General features: G+C 49.7%; 3 protein-coding genes across 3 annotated transcripts; 1 reads left to right on the top strand and 2 right to left on the bottom strand.

Annotated features, from left to right (window-relative positions):
* Positions 1–3961: 3961 nt before the first annotated feature.
* VFPPC_03697 (fermentation associated protein) lies at positions 3962–13709 on the bottom strand (the record flags this gene model as incomplete). Its single annotated transcript, XM_018283169.1, has 2 exons — positions 3962–13580; positions 13654–13709. The coding sequence occupies 2 exons, from the start codon at positions 13707–13709 to the stop codon at positions 3962–3964; spliced, it is 9675 nt and encodes a 3224-aa protein (XP_018147926.1).
* A 1267-nt stretch (positions 13710–14976) lies between these two features.
* Positions 14977–16799, top strand: VFPPC_03696 (organic solute transporter ostalpha; the record flags this gene model as incomplete). The annotated part of the gene is made up of 3 exons (XM_018283168.1): positions 14977–15092; positions 15140–16301; positions 16350–16799. The coding sequence occupies 3 exons, from the start codon at positions 14977–14979 to the stop codon at positions 16797–16799; spliced, it is 1728 nt and encodes a 575-aa protein (XP_018147925.1).
* A 199-nt stretch (positions 16800–16998) lies between these two features.
* VFPPC_03695 (glycosyl hydrolase, family 92 protein) lies at positions 16999–19595 on the bottom strand (the record flags this gene model as incomplete). The annotated part of the gene is made up of 5 exons (XM_018283167.1): positions 16999–17881; positions 17927–18306; positions 18353–18829; positions 18877–19398; positions 19458–19595. The coding sequence occupies 5 exons, from the start codon at positions 19593–19595 to the stop codon at positions 16999–17001; spliced, it is 2400 nt and encodes a 799-aa protein (XP_018147924.1).
* Between the last annotated feature and the right edge of the window lie 514 nt (positions 19596–20109).

Genomic DNA, 20109 nt, shown 5'->3' with positions numbered 1-20109 from the left:
GTTACGGACATTGCTGGGCTTGTCCATAAGGGACCGAATCTCGTCGATGGTGAAGCTAAATTGCGACAAAATCTGTTAGCACTTGTCATTTTTGCATATGCTTGGCCATTTAATTTTGGACGATTCCTCATCATCATTCCCCATCTTTTGCGTGTTCACTGGTGTTGAAAGGTTCCCATCTCTTGCAGCGTCTCGTCTCAGCCAGCAAGCTTAACTCCGGGGCGGGGTTAGAGGCCACCACCAGAAGCAACCGCAAGGACAGAATGCAGGCGAGAAAAAGGAAACCAACAAATCCAACCAGCCATTCCAGCGCCGATGATGCAAATACCGTCCCTAAAATTCCATGCTCAAAAAGACGACGCCCAGAATAATATCCAACCAAGCATCAATACGGCGAAAGTGCACTTACTTGACCATTTTGGCGGTGTTGTTGAGGGCGACCTCGCTATGTGGTTGTGTTGTTTGAAGGAAGAGAAAACTTGTCGCTGAGCAAAGCGGGGTTGAAGAATTTCACCCCGCGCTCAGGTTTTTGTTTTTGCTTAGGAAGCAAAAAAGTTGGCCACCAGAAAAGATGACTCAACGACGCAACAAAAAAAGATCAAGTGACGAAAGGCAAAAGAGAGACAGGCGTACTGTCACTCTTTAAGAAATCGTCCCTTGGGGGTATTTGGAGGTGGTGGAAAGGGAAGGGGAGAGGATGGCAGACGAGACGAGGCGAGGGAATATGGAAAAATTGGTGCGAAAAAAACCTGCCACACAGAGTGGGCCACTCTCTCTGCTGTCTGGTGGGAGCACTTGAGAGTATGAGTATGGGCGATGGACAACAGGACTCGACTTGACACTTCAGCCAACCAACCAACCTCGTTCAATCCATTATGCACTGGCTTTGGTTTCTGGGACGATCGGACTATCTGCTCAAGTGACCCATGTAGCTAGGGGACAAGTTTTTAGCGCATTATCCGCCACTGTCAGCGCTCAATGGCCCTGTAAAGACCAGCTAGCTGGCCCGGACCTGGTCAAGATCAAGCTGTCCAGACCCAGACTCCAGACCAGACTGCTGTGGGCATTTGGACTTGAGGATGCTTGGGCTGTTGCCCCTCCACTCCTCGCCCCTCCATGACCCTTTGCATCCACTGCCCAGTGAGGAGCTGTGCATGCAGCAAAAAAATTGGGCAGGTGGGGCAAAAAGACCCCGCCATGGTCCTGCTGTTTTGCTTGTTGCTGGGAACCTCGTCCCGCCACCTGCTTGTGACGGACTGAGAGGGCAACAGCCCTCCACCCACCACTTCAATGCTCAGACTCACTTGTCATACTGGACCATGAGCTCAGATGAGAGGTTCAAATGTGAAGATGAGTGTTCTTACGCTTTGCCAGTTGTGTCATGACTGCAGCATTGCCGTCTTGATTCGCTGTGTGAATAGTCATTCGAGTTGTAATACAAGGCGTCAACCATACTCATGCTCGCCGTGTGACTCTTGTACCAACTTTTGGTGGCATTGTCCATTCACTCATTGGTCTCATTCTTCCACACAACCACAAGCAGACTCAACATGAATGGATTGTCCAGCACCAAAGCTGTCTGTGGCAACAGCTACTCACCCGCCACACCCGTTGCTACACCAAAATGGAAGTGTGGCTGTGTGGCGCAATCAAGGTGCTTACTCAAATAGTCCATGTAAAGCTCCGAAGCTCACAGCTTCCAGCTCCATCTAGCAACTCTGACAAATGCTGCCTCCAATTTCTGCATGTCATGGTATCGCGGCATTCCCTTGCCTGGAAAGCTGAGATTATGGCTACGTAAGCGCATGATTGAGTATTTGCCAGACTTTTCTATTCGAAGGCTTCCCAAGGCACGGCGCAAAGTTTGACTACGAGTGTAGACGAACCGACCATTGCTCAATGTATTCTCTGTATGACGGATGATTCGAAAGACAGCCTGCGGTAGATCAAATGGAGCAGCTACTAGCTCATATCCGTACACTAGAAAAATATGTACGTGACTTTGATAGGTGGACAGTGGCGGTTGACGAGTCCAATTTTGTCTCCCCCAGCGGAAGAAGTATACCACATCAGCCATGCTATTCGTAGTAGTATTTGTTGTCATATCAGTCTTCACAACCTGATATATAAGATGGTAATATTCATGCTAGACAGGATAGCTACACATCCTTCACAGGGGAACTTAATCCGGCATCCTGCATACAAAACATCATATACTCCGCCGACAGCTGCACAAAAGTAATCTCGTTGACTCAAAATACACCTACATTGTTCCCAAGAACCAACTATCAATCCATCCTATAACATCCTTATTGTTATTCCGCAAACGTAGGCACGGCCCCCAGATTGACTCGGATTTCTGCTCGTTGTCCCCAGCAAAGACCACCAAGCGAGCTTGCCAATGCTCATGGCCAAAGCACAACAAATTTCGTCGTATTTTATTTCTTAAATCATGGTCCTTACATTCGCTACGCATAATCACCCCAAGACAATTGCCCTATCCGTCCATGCCCAAAGTGTCCAACCGCTCATTTACAAGGTGACTGCTCAAATATACCACCGCCACGTCAGATATTCCGAAACTCTTGATACCTTCCACTGTCCGTATGTGAACATTACCACCGCAGAATAAAATACACATCCATAGACCAAAGTAAATGACCAGTGTTGTACTATCCATGCAATCAAACAAGTACATAAAGACATTCCCATCACCCTCAATCTCATCCCATTACCCTCAGTCTCATCCCATTACCCTCAATCTCATCCCATCGTTCTAAACTTCAACAATCACCACCAGACTCCCACCACCCAAAATGCAGCTCAACAACCTCACCGCCATCCTCTTCCTCTCCACCCTCGCCTCGGCCGCCATCCCAGCGGAAGCACAACAAGGACCAGGAAGATACCTCCAAAAACGCGGCACAGCGAACCGATGGTGGAGCACGGGGGTACAACCCCCCCCCCAATCTCCCTTCTTCCACTCGCCTCGACTGCTCAAGCTGTTTCTAACTGTTGAAATCCTTCGTTAGTTGTGCTTTAATAGGGCAGGAAAAAAGCCAAACACATGCTACGCCATAGGTCCGAAGTGGAAGAACATAGAACTTCCGTGCGATCCGAAACATCCCGTACGGTGAGAAATACACCCGCTAGGACATCATGATGCTTATTCAATGAACAGTGCACAGGGCCCAACAAAGGAAGGGACTTTTTCGGGTGCGGCAAGCCTGATGACGAGGCCACTGTGTACTGTGGCAGCTAGACTGCTGGTTGGGTCTACAAGCTATTCGATATTCTGGTGTTGGTGTCACACGAGAAGCAGCCTCTGGCTACGGTATTTCGTGCGTGAAAGCTGCTTGTAGGTGTTAGCTTGCTCATGGTGTGACGACTGTTTCAAAATATGCGTGCTGAGGCAGGACATGACCTTAACTTTTGGATACTTTGATGAAGTTGTATGATCAGGTGGTGGATGCCTTGGTTATTTAATTATTGAAAGACATTAAAACTGCGATGGCCTGAGAAGAATGAAAAGCTCCAACTGCCTTGTGCTAGTTATCCCAGTATTGGTTCATACCGCAGTGACTAGCCAGATATAGTTTTATACACGGAGAGGCCATAAGTATGTAAACACTTGCAAGTATCACAATGTCATGCTTGAACAAATCATGGCGTTGTAGGGACCCGAAGTTCAAATACTCATGGCTTCTGACCGCACACTAGACTTTCTTGCGATAATGACAGGTATTGTATGGTATTGTTTACATTGTCTGGCGTTCTCATATTTGGGCGTCCAACATCACAGGAAACAACCAACACATTCAGATTATAAAACTTCCATTGTGAGTTATGTACATATGCTAATCATAATTTACACTGCCTCCTTCATAATTTCATTTTCATTCCGTGTCTAACTCCCAAACGCTATGCTAAATCATCATGTAACACCACAAGCGACTCCGAATCAAGTAGACCCCAAGATCCTAGAATACGCATCCTCAACCTCTCCCGCCAACTCCAACAACGACACAATCACAATCTGATGCGTCAGATTGGGGAGCCTATCGCGATGCAATCCGATCCATTCCAAAGGAGGCGTTGCCTCACCCATATCACGTAACTGTGGCGTTTCAATCACCGGTGGCTCAAGAGCCAGGTAGTCGTACTTGGACTGCGGGACTGTGACTTCTGCCGTAATCTTTTGCTGCTCGCCATCGCCTTCGGCTTCCGGGACACCAGTAATCTTCACTGCCGTCATTGGTAGTTGACGACCCCAGGTTTGTTCCAGTGATTTCGAGTGGTTAGCCCACATGCCGCGGATGTAACTGATGCGAGAGTAGTTCCACCCTACTTCTACTTTGCCTTCGAATGCGCTCTTGAAAATGTAGTCGATGTGATTGCTGGTTGGTTTCTGCCACGTCTCCATCACGGCTTCGACACGGGGGACCTTGAGAATCGTACCGCCACGGGATCCGGTAGCTCTTTGGACGACATCCTCAACCGTCATTTCATTAAGCATCTTGGGCGCTTCGACATCTCGAACACCGGCTAGACCGATCCGCAGCTGACCCAGTGTCATACGCAGAATGCTATGAATTCGTCGCTGTTCAATGCTGGCTGCGAATCGGGCATACGCATTGAGAGCTTCCATCTTGAATACTTGGTGGTCGGAAAAGGTGCTCGGGAAGACGCCCAAGTTCAGAGCCTTCAAAGTCACCACCACGTCAGTATCCAAAGAGATGGGTGACTTGGACAGTGTATCATCCACCGGTAGCTTCGGCACGACGGGAGACGTTTGTAGTGCAGTACGTGTGTTGAGGGATTTGCGCTTCATAAACTTTTCAATCTCTCGCAACGACGACTTGAAGTTCTCCCTCCGCTCTTCAATCAGCTTCTGTAGTGCTTGATAGAGCGCCACGGCTTGTGCTACTGATGTTGTCGTCCCAAACACCTGCACAGCTTCGCCGTCGAAAATTGCAACCAGTCGGTCTCCGTTGCCGTCACGTCGCTCTCGAACGTTGTACATCAGAAACTCTAGAGATGTAATGTCGGCCACCAAGAATGCTTGGTAGTCAAATGCCGCCTTGATGCGCAATGCGTTGAACGCAAGTGATGCTTGTACAAGCGGCGTCTCGTTGAGAGCTTCTTCTCGCTGTGGCCACTTGATTGATGATCGTAGCCTAAAATCTTGCAGAGCTATAAAACCACTTAGGCGGCCAGTGCAGTCCACACCGACCTTTTTGAAGCCAAGGCATAAATTCTGCTCCCAGTCGGACGTTTTCTTGGACGACACCCAAAATTCGTTGATCTGGAATACTGACTTGCCGATCGACTGCCCGAGGTCGATGCTGACGTCGAGTGCTGCGATAGATATCGTTGCCGTCCAAGGGAAAGCTGCTGTTGCTGCAACCTCCTGATACCGCTGTACAAGGTGTGCTTGTGATGATTCAGTCTCCATCTTGGGAACCTGAACCACGGACTTTTGTCGCAACTCTGCTGGATACCAAATTTCACGGAACAGTAAGAAATCCTGTACTTGCTTCGCATTGACCGAGACTTTCATTGGGCTGACATTCAAAATGGCAGAAACACCACTCGTGCCACTGAAATGCTTGCTGTTCATGAAAGAAATCGTGACGGAGTCAAGCTCAAAGCTTGCTGTAGAATCTCGTGAATAGACGTGCTGGACGGATGCTTGCGGCTTGTTGATCACGCCAGAGATGGCGAAAAAGTTGCCTTGTTCCTGCGACGTGACGGTATTGAGGGTGAAGTACATGTTGTCAAAACAAGTTGTAGCAGAAACCCTTGCTATGGGCTGACAACTCAGCGAAAACTCTTGTCGGCAGATACGCAATCCCAAATTTAGTCTTAGGCGACCGAGCACAGTACTTGGGTCGACAGTAAGGAAATTATCCTCATCACCAGACTTGGTTGGTTTCAGCTTCGGCCGATCGGGTTGCTCTGCTTTTCGTTCCGCATCAGTATCGGTGCCGTCCTTGTCACTGACGACTTGTTTTACTGATGACAAGATATCCAGAACCAACGGAACGACCGAGGGATACAGAATATTGTTTGAAGCGTCAATTTTGAGCTCGCCGTAGAGAGAGGGATCTTCCTTGCCATTGTCGCAGTATTCGGCCTTCCCTGCCAAGCCTGGACTGCGCAGGACGGCACCGGAGCCTGAATCATCGGCACTGAACTGGCCATATTTGCCTGCCAAAGATGGTTGGCCATATTTAGATTCAGGTACTGCACTGCTGGCATTTCTTTTGGTCGATACGTATACAACAGCACCTGCAAAGTCCGCATCCACGAGCAGGTTTTCCAGCCTTTTGTTTCCAAACATGCTGCGTTGCCGAGGGGACTGTGCGGTGTCTTCAGTCTTCTTGGGTGCAGCGTGTTCGGCAGATGCTGGCCCTTCGATTGTCCACTGTGATGAGGCCGCTTGCACATTCTTCATGGATAAGGAGATAGATTGTATGAGATTGGCAGCCGGCACAATAAATCCCGAAGTTAATCGAAGGTCGAGAGAGTCTCCAACTGCTTGGAAGGCCATGCGACGAGCGTCCGCGGTCGATATGTATGCGACATTGAACATAACTTCTGGCAAAAGCGCAGAGTGCAATGATCTGATACTCTTGTCCTGACCAGGAGGCACCGTTTGCAGGAGGAAATCCTCAATCGTTAGTCTCGCGGACTTCCTGGTTCGGGTACCAAACTCAATCAACTTGATGGATAAGACAAGATCCTCCTTTGTGGCATCCTGGTCAATGGTTTCATCCGCCACATCCCAGCAGAAGCGAATGTTTCTCAGCTCAAAGCGGTAGGTAATAGATGACAGAACAGACTCAAAAATGTCCGTCTCTTCTCCCCAGTCCTCTTTGTCATCGTTGATCTTGATCTTCGGCTTTGATTGTCTCAACTTCCGGAGATATTCCAACTCACGGGATGTATCAAGATTTCTAATTTTGGATCCCATGTAACCGACAACATCAACAACGGTTGAAACAGTTTCTGGAGAGAGATCTAGTGTCAGGATATCGTTGCGGAAGTGTAATGACCAGTCCTCTTTGCCGTCATCACCGCGTTGAGAGCTTGCGGATACATTGATGCCAGTTGTCAGATTGCCACAAGACCGCAGCGCACCCTCCTTGCCACGGCAGATATCGAGGCTGATTTGGCGCAGATTGACATGTAAATCAGGATATTTCAGAGGAGCAGCATTTGAGTTATGTTGGTTTGAAGCCTGCAGAGTGACCTTGTCCAAGGCAAACAGGATCTGCGCCATGGGTTCTTCAATCGATTTGAGGGGCGTCTTTGCCAAGATTCGGAGCCCTGCCAACGCCAGGTGAACGTTGTAAACCATGCCAGAAGTTGATGAAGATGAAGCAGGGGGCATATCGGAAGCCTTGGCCTCCCCTTTGGCGCCAAAAGTCTCTGTGATGTGGCCCTTGATGATCTTGACTTGTTGTTGAACTTCATCAATTGCTCCAGATATCTGAGGGCGGTTCAGTGCCGTTAGCAAGCTGTAGATGGCGGATGCGTCTAGGCGGATGACTTCCATGGATGCCAAGACACTGATGGCGTTTTGAGTTGACTGCATGTTACTTGTGATCCTTCCGTTTGCTGGTGGTATTTCCAGCAATGAAATGCTCTGTGGCTCGTCTTTCACGTTGATTTGCATCTCATGGGAGTTTTCTTTGATATCGAAGTCAAACACAATTTCCTTCCCAAAATTGGCGGCGCATGATGCTCTCGCCCCAGAACCTGTGATCTTATATGTCAGAGACTGCAGCAGCGGCATGCTGAGGGTATATCCATCGAGGAACATGGCAACATTGACCACAAATGTGGCAATACGCTTCTTGATCTTATCTCGCTTCTTTGGCCCATCTGGAGATGATGGAATAAGGTCCTTAAGTCTGTACATCTGAGCGGCTTCATCTCGGATGAGCAAATCGAGCACCTCTAAAAGGCCAATAGGATCTTGTTTGACTCGTAAAGTCAGACTTTCAGAACTTGCCGACACCTTGATGACATGCGCATCGATGTCTCCTGTTGTCTGCAGCTCATGTGCAGCAAACACGCTCGGCTGTTGGATTTGCAAAATACTGAGCACATGACCATGACTTTGTAGCTTCGATGTAACCGCCTTGCAATTCAGCATGGCATTTGCCACACTCAGCTCCTCGCCAGTATTGCAGAGTAAAATGGACGTTGTCAGCCCATCGCTGAGGGATTTTGCTGTCAAGTTGATAGTTTCTGCCTCGATGGATCCTTTAATCACCTCGAACACCACATGATATGCTGCGGGCACCTGGGATGACCTTACCGCTGCCTTCTTGTGTGTCTTGGCCGCTTGCAATCCTGGAACTTGGGCCTTGTTATACAGACGCAGAACGTCTTCCGCCAACTCGCAGAGCTCCCAGTTTAAGTGAATGGCAGCTTCTCCGCAACAGAGATTCAAAATTGTCAGCGGCCCACGGAAATCTGTGATTTCAGGAAGAACATCCTGCTGCCCTGGTGGTCGCTTGTCTACTCTCAAGGTCAGGTCAATAAATCCAATGTTGTTTTGCTTCGGCCCCGGATCCAACACAAACTGAAGTTCGCCCAATCGGCAAGCTCCAAGAAGAGGGTATTCCTGTGACGGCTCTTCCTTGTGGCCGACAGCTTTCCCAAATATTTTCTTGATGAGAACGGCCTTGGAAGGGTCCTCCAAATCCCAGCTTCGCCACTTTTGAAACGCGGAAACAACTTGCTGGGCGACATTGGGTTGAACTTCTGGTGGATCATCTCTGCATGTGTTGATGATGTCCAGCTTCTTACCCTGGCTCATGGTTGCCCAGATTTGTCGCAGACGCATCATTAGCTTCCATGAGTCAACCGTTCTCATGTGCTCGTGAGCGGATCGCAGCACTGCTGAAGGTCGAATAAGGAACGACGGATCGTTTGTAGCATGACCCTCTTGCAACAGCCTGGAGATCAAGTACTTGGTTCGATTGTCTTGACGGGAGGCTGTTTCAGACAGGAGACTGCCTAATTCCGTGGCTATGCTACCCGTGCGGTGAATCAAGGATGCCAAATATTCGACCTTTCCAGACGCAGTGCTTCCGACTATTGAACCAACATCAGCATCAAAATATGTTATGTCCTTTGCACCCAGTGATACTCGAACGTCGTTGACGTTAACCATGACCGCGGCCTGAGGTGTTTCAATTGAAGAGAGCCGTTCAGACGCAGACATCTCTGCAGATTTGAGGCGGAAGTGAAGCGAAGTGCGCGAGGTTGCAGTTTCACCAGTACCCTCCTTGACGGTACGAGTGATGAGCAAAGTCTTGGATATGCGAATGTCGTACTGGTCCTGTTCTTCTTGATTGGCGTCTGGAGAGTCCAAAGTCGATGAGTTTAGAAATCGAATGTTCGCCTTTGGCAGTTTTACCAACAGTTCCTGCATGGAACCCGTAATGTGGCTCTTCTTTTTCTCGGTGAAAATGTCTCCTATGGCATCTGTTTGGAGTGAATCGAGAATGTCGTCCGGCTCGCTTGGCTGCATGGCCGACAAAAGAGAGTTGACATAGCGCACAGCTTCGGGATTCATAAAGGCTGTAATTCCGGTGGGAAAGTCAATCATGGTGCTAGCCTGAGCATGATTTTCACTAAGATTATACGGGTTTATATCGTCAAGGGAAGCATCCGGAACAAAGAAATCGTCATCTTTATCCACCTCTGCTTCCTCAAACGTAGCTTCACGGCCATCAGGCCTGACGGTCTCCAGCGGAAAGTGCGGAGCAAAGTACTGGCTAGAAAACGCAACCGACGAATGCTCAACATGGTCCTTGTATGTTCGATCCCGTCCGGGCTGGTGAATTGCAGTGAGGCGTAGGTCCGAAGACAGCACACTTCCTCTCTGGCCTGACACTCGACGTTCCTTCTCTGTACCACTGGATTGAGTCGACAACGCCGTCTGCCTTGATCGGGCACGGCTCCGCGGTTGGCTCCGTGGCTGACTTCGGGCGCCACGTATACTGCCGGTACTAGAGCTGGAGAAGGACAAGAACGAGCTTTGACGCCGCAACCGATTAGAAAACCGAGAGGTTCCATCGCTTTTGTAGGATGCCTGATCGTCACCATCGTCCAGTTCTGTAACCGGGAAAGCAGGCGGTGGCGCACATTGTGCTGGAGGATCAAACGGTTCCGGGACGAATTCAGGGTCATTTTGCTGTCGCAGGAGAAATGGGGTTCTTTCCGTACGTTGATCTTCTCTCCGGATCAAATCTTGCTGAATCTTGAGCTCTTTGTGGAAGTGAAACTTGCGGCCAATAGACGCAAGATGAATGTCAGTTTTGAAATAAGCCACAGTGTCTACTTGGTGATGACGCCGAGATGTATGCCTGGCAGCGGATTCCGCGTTCACGCAGGACACTTCTATGTTAGGAATGTCAATGTTGGCGCGTTTCGAGTAATGAGCACCACCCCAATCGTTACTTCGCACTTCGATGGGTCCCGTTGACAGTAGAAATGCAGCTTCATCGACGTGTAGCCACAAATGAAGAGAAGCGACATCAACTCTAACGAATGTGACGTCATTGAAGACGAGAGAAGAGTACGGTACGAGAGCATTCTCAACGTCGTCAAACATGAATCCAAACGCCGCACCACCTTTAGCCAACGAGGTTAGAAAATCTGCGGAGCATTCGCCATCCACCACGCCGACTGATACGTCCCAGTTGCAAAGATATGTAGGCTCTGAAGGAGGCAGGCCAAATGTACGATGGCCAAAAACGCGTACTCCGTCAACAAATAGCTGTGTATTGGAGTAGGAAGAGTTGACAGTGTCGGGCGAGAGTATCGGGTTGCCCATGGACAGGCTGAGAGGGCTCAGCAAGAGCTCCATGTCCATGTAATAGTTTGTGAAACGCAGATCAACGGACAGGTTGGCAAGCTCGCATTGCAGAAAGCGGTTGGCGCAATACAGATTCGTGGGTAGAAAAATACGCGGATCATCGACTTTGACGGACAAAATGACATCGAGATCATTTGACTTTTTGTTCGGAGGTCGAGGCACGGTGTCAGGGTTGGACTTCTGGGCCTCTAATTGCAAATGTTCTTGGTATTCGTCCAGTGTTCGGAAGTGAACAAAATCACCGAAATAGTTGTCCTTGAGAAGAATTACATATCTTATAATGAATCCGTAGAGATACGCATATGGGGATTGCCCTTGCACATTGAGTATCAGGGTATCTGTATTTGCTGGTGAAGTTGTGGCATTGTATTCATAGCTGCCAGTAACGGTGAGGCCCTCCCCGTGCCCAAGCTCATTGGATCTCAAAAAGGCGGCCTGCGTGTTGGACTGCGGGGCGTGCAGTGTCAGATCAAACGTGTCGGTTCGAATGTCAAACGGAATAGCATTACTGTTCGGTCGAAATTTATCCAGGGGTATCGAGGTTTCTGCTTTCAGAAGAGGGCTAGATAGGATCAAATACGTGTTATCATCAAGGGCCGTGGCTTTATCGATGATGTTTTCGTCATTAACATTAAGATATAGTTGTAAATTTTGCAGGTTTAATTTCAGGTGATATATGTACGGTGTAAATACGAGATATTCGGAGGGTGGCCCGGTGGCCCAGTCGTCGACCAGATCGATCAGAAGGAATATGTGGTCTCGCAGGAGATAAAGCTTCATGTCGTCACAGGTTATGTTGAAATGCCAGTTTCGAAGTGTATTCCAAGTCAGAGGATTGGAAAGGTCGCAGGAAATGCGTTGTGCTCCGGATTTCCACATCAAATCGTGATTGACGCTGCTCCAAAGTTCTGTGCTTGGTAGATCAATGTCTAAGCGATTCTGGTACCCTGTTGACCGACCAAGCATGTCCATTGAGTACGAAATGGTAGAGTTGGAGGGCACCTTGATCTCTAGCCAACCGGCCGGCCGAACGGGTTGGGCATCGCCTTTGCTCTTTTTGTTCTTGTTGCGTCTTTTCTTGCCAGTCGCACCTTGTCGGCCGATTGGCGGTTCTTTTCCACGCCAGCGCCAATTCTTGGATTCTTCTCTAGTTGGAACTCGTAAAGTGACAGCATCGTCCAATTCAACAAAAAGCTTGAATTGCGTCGCAACTCTCCAGGATCCGGCCGGTAATGGCTCAGCAGCAACTGCGTCTTTACAAAGCGTGGGATAAAAGACGCGCTGCAAGTCTGCCCGTTGGCGGTCTGCCCATGGGCCGTAGTTCATCGTCCCGCCCTTGACTGACAAAGTCATTCCCCAAGCTGGAGGCTCTGTCCCGTTGATGCTGGTGTGAAAGCTCGAACTGTTGTTTTGGCGAGCCGTGTCTGTAATTTTGACGACGGTATCCCAATAAATTGTAAGCATTGCAGCTGGGCAGTCAAGTATCGTATTGACGGCACCATATTCAACAGAAGACCACCTTGCCTTATCATCTTGATATCTGTCGTCTAGGTACCTTGATAGACCCTGCCAGTGGCTTGAGCCGGGAATTTGGGATACACCTGTGCCGATTGCTGCTCTTGAATCGGTGGAAAAGGATTCGACAGAACGACGCCAGTACGGAACAAGGTTCCTGAGTGAATGTAAGACCTTGCGACGACGATGTCTGAAGAAAGATCGCTGTGCGGGCGTTTCCTGGCTTGAAGCGTCCTCCCTTTGTCGAGTGGCTCGAGAAACTTGGTCTTCCTTAAATTCGTCGTTCTCTCGCATTTCAACCACAGGATGATCAAATTCGACTTTGAATAACTGACGGTACAAATCCACTGTTCTCGTGTGACCTGCGTCTACAATCGTTGTAGCCGAGTTTGCTTTCACAATGAGAATGGCTTTGGTGTTGTCATTGCCAACCACAAGAGCGGGCTTTTGGCATTCCACTGAAATCGGTAACAGCTGAAGCATTGCGGGGAGAGAATTATTGGCTTCATTGCTCCATGCACGTTCGTTGACACTGTGGGAAGCCGTGGAAGAGCGGTCCGGAGGGGACGGCTGAGGCTGACTTGCTTTCTCCGAGTCTGGTACATTGGTGGTTGTATCGCCTGTATAAAAGTTTCCTTCTGCTGAGCCGTTTTGGTGACCTTTTCTGAATCTCAGAGCGGATTCGTCCTTTTCATTATAGATATCACTGGACTTGGATCCCGGCGAATCGACGTTGAGCAGGCCATCGAGGACACTGTTATATGCCGGGCTCCGATTGTAAACGAACCATTCGACACCGACAAGCCTGGCATGTATCCTACACGGCAGATTGGAGTTCTTTTGACTTCCAGCTACCGAGGAGCTATCGGAAGCATTTGAGACATTGATATCAAGGTCCCGTACTCGTCGCAGCCAATATCGCCAGGTAATGTCTCCATGTTGGATGAGGAAGGATTCGTTGGACCCGTGGTAGCGTAAACCGGTGAAGAAGATTCGGCCGCCGAGGAGAGAGACCTGGATTGCTTTGACATCAATGTAGACTCGGTATGTGTGCCAGGTATATGTCCGAATGCCGTATGAGACGATGGATGCGAACAGTCGGTTAAAATACAGCAGGAAGAAGATGGCCAGCAGACCGCAGATGATGAAAAAGATGAGAAATTCGCTAGAAAACAGAATGAACGGTTAGTCGTACAGCTTGGACAAGATGCCGAAATTGAAGTGAAATGTCGGCATACAAATTGAAACCTGGCCGGGAGTCTCGTGCTTCCAGAATCGCGTCGACCGGCGTCATTGTCTCGAGTGGGAGGTCGGCTCCTGGACAGCTCCTCTGCCTCTCGTGGATTCAACGAACATGTCCAGGCAGCGCCTATCGCAGGGAGGATGCGCTTGATGGGTTCGTGGGAGAAGGATGCCGAGTTGAATTGACGAGGAAGTTTCCATCAGTCGTGACGCATGTTGAGCTCGGTCGCTTGTGAAAGCAGCTAACCAAGCTTGATGTCTGGAGCTCCATGTCACCATGGTCAATCTAGTCTGGGAGAGCCAATTGCCAATTGAGCCAGAAGCCCCACATTGGCCCCCTATACAGCCCTATTACCAGTTGACGCCACGCTTGCCTGTGACAGCTTCCAGTCTGGTGCTGACATGGCACTAGCTCTGGTTCTGATAGCGCATCGGTCACTAAAGTGAAGACCAGACGGGCCTAAGACTACCAGACATGAGACACGATCATCAGTGATATTTAATCAGAGGATATATCTCAACGTATGGAGCGATTATCATGGGCCCTTTGTCATCAACTTTTGAATACAACTCTGGTCAATCTGGGATTGAACTTGTGGCGATTATTTGGCACTAGAACGCAAGTGCAGTCCGCCGTCAATGTCCTGAACGTGGCACTTGCCCAGTTGACGTCTGAACCTCCCAGTGCCTGACATGGTAGACAATACAATTGGCTGTGTTACGGTTGCCGACGAGATCTCCGAATGATATGGCACCAGACTGATCAATTAATATCAATTGATCTCGAAATGGCTACTACCTGCAGACTTCAAAACATCATTTGACACCTATTCCCCAATATATTCCGTCTTGTTGTACCCCCAACACAAACTGGTAGAAATTTGACACACCTTCTGCTCGGCTCGAGTACCCCAGACCTCTCTGGCCGCCCCCTGTCATGCTGCAATGTGCCACACTGGCCACTCCCTCTAGCCAACCGTGTGTCAAATCGACCCAAGATTCTCCACCATCCACCCAACGCCTGTTGCCTTGTGATGCACGTCAAGCACGCCGACGTCGTCACACGCGCGGCTGGTAGCTTCATCCCGTCTTTTGTGCATCACCGTCTACTGCACCCGATCCCGTCGTCATCACGCCCGTACCGGCTGCTTGCTCCGGCCCATCTCCGCACATCCGTTAGCGAAACCTATCCAGCTTCTCGTCGACGTGTTGACATTGCAATCTCCTGAGTTCAGCCATGGTCTAACTCTGTGCGTTGCCCTTCGACCAAGCTCATTACAGCTTCACGAGCTGCGTCGGCAGTCGCTCCTTTTGCCGCCATGTCCCTCACTACCACCAGCACCACCTCTGATGGAGGCACGGGGACAAAATTTACATATGCTACAACCGTCGTGGCGGGTGTTGCCTCCTTTGCAGCAACATTACTCTCTGTCGTGTACGTTGTCCCTCCTGTCCAAATGGTTCAAGCTAACAAGACAAAAGTTCAATATGGCTTCAGACCAAAAATTATCGAAAGCCTTTGCTCCAGCGTTACGTCGTTCGAATTCTTCTCATGGTCCCCATCTATTCGATTGCGTCGTTTACGAGCATGGTGTCGCTGAACGCTGCTCAATTTGTTGACCCTATTCGAGACATATACGAAGCATTTACCATTTACACCTTCTTCCAACTGCTAATCAATTACCTTGGCGGCGAACGATCTTTGATTATCATGACCCATGGCCGTGCCCCTGTGCAACATCTGTGGCCCATGAACCACGTACTGCGCAAAGTCGACATTTCCGATCCGCATACATTCTTGTCCATCAAGCGTGGAATCCTACAATACGCATGGCTCAAGCCTGTTCTGGCCATTGCAGCCATTGTCATGAAAGCAACAGGCACATATCAAGAAGGCTATATTGGCGCTAAATCGGGCTACTTTTGGAGCGGCATCATCTACAACATCAGCGTAACAGTGAGCTTGTACTCACTGGGCCTGTTCTGGGTCTGCATGCACAAGGACTTGACCCCTTTCCGGCCTGTTCCCAAGTTTCTCTGCATCAAGCTCATCATTTTTGCATCGTACTGGCAAGGCTTTTTCCTATCCATCCTGGTGTGGCTCGGTGCCATTCCCGACGATGTCCAAGGCTACACCAGAGACAACCTTGCCGCCGCCATCCAAGACGCCCTCATTTGCGTTGAGATGCCCGCCTTTGCCATTGCTCATTGGTACGCCTTCTCATGGCACGATTTTGCCGACAACAGTATCCTATCAGCCCGCATGCCGCTGAATCATGCCCTCAAAGACTCATTCGGCATCAAAGATCTCATTGAGGATTCCAAGGAGACATTCCGTGGGAACAACTACGGCTACCGGGCTTTTGACTCCGGAGACAAGGTCATGGCTCACGAAGATTCCAAGTCACGGCTTGCCAGATTAAACGAGGGTATGAGGTATGAGCGCGGAGGCAAAGCCAAATACTGGCTACCTAAACCTGGCGAGGTTAGTGCGACATCACCACTGCTGGGCGGGCCAAGCTCGAGTAGAACTGGCGACACACTATTTGAACAACAGCACGGTACATTTGATGAACCAGAATTGGACGAAGACGAGGAGCGTTTGTATAATTCAGCAAGACAACTAGAATATGGTGATTGGAATGTATGTTGATGAACCGTCAGTCTCCTGTCACGAGCTAACAGAAATTAGTATCCCGTCATTACAGCCAGTGAGCCGCTTGCTGAGCGATACAGGTCGTCAATGAGCAGCTACAACGGCAGATCTCCCGCCTGGTCAACCGGGCCAACGCGACCACCACCACAAACCCGAGCCTCGGGTTCAACATCACCTCGAAATCCGCCACCACAGCAAACAGCGGAACCCCAGCCGGTAGTGGTTGTTAAAAAGAAGAAGAAGGCCAAGAAGGTAGTCAAACACCCAGAACCAGATCCAGCAGACTTGGGGCTCGGGAAAGGCCCTCCTGCTGCTTCACCCGCACCACCCACAACCGAAGCAAGCACAAGTGCGCAGAGACCACAAGCAGACGAAGCTAGACAATGGGGTGACTCAGCTGTAGATGAGGAAGAACATGCCACTTCACCTAGATACCAAGTAGAGGATAGCGAGGAGTTTCGCAACGTATGGGACGGGGATAAGTGATCTGGCCAAATATGTTGTCACAGCGTATATATGCCTAGGCAATATCTGTGCTTATGCATAGCGAGGAGTTGGGTCAATTGATTTTTTCTAAAGCAATGATCTCACGTATCACTATTTGCCATACCGTCTTCCCGGATATGCCTATCTATACCATCACACATCAATCACCGCAACCCTTGATCATCAAATCCAACACCCATCATTGCAGCCACTGCTCAATGACAACCTTCGCATCATCAGGCTTCTTCCCTCCCAGCATAGGCGGCAACTCCCCCGTCGTCCAATTCACAGGCTTCGAACCCAGCACAAACTCCAACTTTCCACCCTTTGCAAACACACTCTTCCAGTCAACCCACGCCTTATTCCAAGGCTTCCCATTCACTTTCAAACTCTGCACATAAAACACATCCTCATCACCGCCTGTACTCTCAATCTCAAGAACCTTCCCCCCACCAAGCTGAATCTTCAAATCCCTAAACCACGGCGATCCCACGAGAAACACCGGCGTCCCCGTCATGGGATACAACCCAATCATGTTCCACAACAACCACGACTCCATGGCCCCGGCGTCACTATTCCCAGGTAATCCGCCCTTTGTAGGTGAATAATACGACTTGGCCACAAACCTGCTCCTCTTCACGGAAAGATCCTGCCTCCCCGCATAGTTGTACAGATAGGGCGTCGTGAAACTCGGCTCATTGCCCGGATTGAAGATTGTGTTGCCGAATTGCTTGTTGCCAGAATACACTCCTGGCTGGAACGTCGTTTCCAGACGATCCACAAACCGCTCCCGTCCGCCCATGTATCCCATCAGCGTGTCGAGGTCGTGGTGCGCATTGAAGGAGTACTCCCACGGTAAGGCCTGGTAGTAATAGTCTCGCCAGTAGCAGCCTCCGCAGGAGAGCGCATCCTGGCTTATAAAACCGGTTGTGTTGCGCGGGCCCAGAAACCCCGTGAAGTTGTGCGACGAAATATCCTTGTTCCAGTGGTTGCGCCAGTTGTGCGAGCGGTTGAAGTATGTTTCGTAGCTGGATTTGTCGAGCCCTGCTGCCACGAGCGCGAGTGAAAAGTCGTTTACCGAGCTTTACGTTGTTAGATGCTGCTTGTGAATAAGGTGGAAGACGTACTATTCTACCGCGCGGCTGACAGATCTCGAAAACTTGGGCGTGATGTAGCCGAGTTGCTTGTAGTCTGGTAATGCGCTTTTACCTTCTGCCGTGCCACCGGTTGGATCTCTGGGATCGTTGTTGTTGGGCGGTATGGTTTCTGCGTTTTTGAGCATCGCGGCGTATGCGTCTGACCAGTTTACTTTGCCGCGGACGTGTTTTACATATGCGTCGGCGAGGACGTTGTCGCCGTTTGTGCCGCCTTGCACTGCGCCGTTGGCGAAGGAGGAGCGGGCGTCGGAGATCCAGCCCGTGTGGCGGTACGTGTCTATTAGAGAGCGGATGAATTCCTCATAATATGTCGGTTGGAGGATGTGAAGCAGGGGGGTTGTACATCTGTACTGCTACGGTGTTAGTATTGATAGTGGGAGTGTGTCGTGAGCTTACCGTGTCCCAGAATGTGAATATATCATCGTAATAAGGCTCGCTGCTCTTCCATCCTGGATTCTCACCAGTTTTCTTAGTCGGGAGAAGATGCATAAAGTATAGAGCAGAGTACAGCTGGTTCAACTTTGTGACGTTTGTTTCCGAAGTGGTCACTTTGCCGAATACGTCTTTGTTCCAGACATCGCGTGTCTGCTGCCGCACGTCTTTGAGTTTCGTGCCCTCTGGAATCTGGGCGTCTACATTTGAGCACGCCTGGTTGGCGGAGATGAAGGAGACGCCTACACGAGAGATGACGTTTGCGTCTTTGAATGTAAACAGGGCTCCTAGGCGGGCGGTTTTGGACTCGTAGCTTGATTTGTTAGAGAATTCGGCCAAGTGGTCGGTTGTTTTGTCTTTGCCCAGGAAAGTCTTGTATGTGAAGGGTGTGTTGAAGTAGCCGCAGAAGTAGACTGTCCAGGGGGCGGCTCGATTCCATCCCTGATATAGTGAGATTGTATATTCTCAAGGTGATGACTTTCACTTACGTTGTCGTAGGTTCCCCAGCCGGTATACTTGAGCGTCTTACTCCCCTTCTTCACAGGCACAACGCTGATATTACCAGCCAGATAATGCTGCTCGAGTCCCTGGCCGCGATATGAAGACAACACATGCGACACATCCACCAGCACATTCTTGGTCTTGCTGTTGGGGAAAGTATACTGGTATATACCCGCCTTTTCAGTCGCAGCCATTTCCAGGACAGTGCCGGAGCCAAGAGAAGCCTTGTAGTATCCCACCTCTGTGACATCGTCCTTGGCACGAGTATCATTCATAGCATCACTGAGAGGATTAGTCACGTCGCCAACAACTGGCATCTGCGACACGACACCGTATTTTGGTGCGCCGCCCGTACCACTCTCATGGAGCATCGTAAAACCCGTGAAGTTGCCTGTCGGTGCGTATCCAGAGTATGAGTCGCTGCCCGTGTATAGATCCGGCCCGAGTTTCACCATGCCGAGTGGTCTCGAGACACCGGGGAATGTGTTTCCGCCATTTGTTGAGCCAGTCTGTCTTGTTAGTTTGCGTCCATCTCATTGGGTGTTGCCTACGATGATTCTAAACTCACACTTGTTAACGCATACTGTGCTAGATCAGCTGCTTTTGCAACGCCAGCAATTGCTATTATCCACAGAGGAACCATTTTCATAGCACTTGTATCATACGGCGAGGATTTGTACAGGTCAATTGGAATTACTACGGCCATGCGGGTGCGTCTTTTTTATCTGCAGTCTGATTCACATTGATGTAACCCCGCCATCGTGGCTTCATGCATGTCCTTGTCCATGTCCAAGTTGGATCGATGCCCTTGATGTTCCTTCGTCATATACCGGGATGTTTAGTGTACTGTCAGCATCGAATGGTCAGCACACGTGGGGAACATGAAGTGATGAGCGGAGCGTTGGGACAAGGAGTAGTTGAGAACAAAAGAGTTGGTTATTTTTGGATGGAGGTGAAGCAGTGCCGATGGGCTTGAAAGGACGTACGGATACTCTAATTTGCATGGCGATCAAGAACGACCGAACAACTTGAACATATACAATCATCTTTGTTCCAGTTGTGCAACCAGCAACTATGGAGTACAACCGTAGACGAAAGAATGTGGCGCTACTTAAAATAGCTGCTTATCCTGCACTTAGTTCCTTTGTTAGTTCCATCTCGTCTTATTCTCACCTGAAGATCTGCATGCCAAGCCTCCAGGCACAAGATGACAGCCACGC

Source organism: Pochonia chlamydosporia, chromosome 2 (assembly GCF_001653235.2).
Source record: "Pochonia chlamydosporia 170 chromosome 2, whole genome shotgun sequence".
Taxonomy (NCBI): Eukaryota; Fungi; Ascomycota; class Sordariomycetes; order Hypocreales; family Clavicipitaceae; genus Pochonia; species Pochonia chlamydosporia.
The sequence above is the reverse complement of the archived record's forward strand: the minus strand, read 5'-3'. Positions and strand labels throughout refer to the sequence as shown.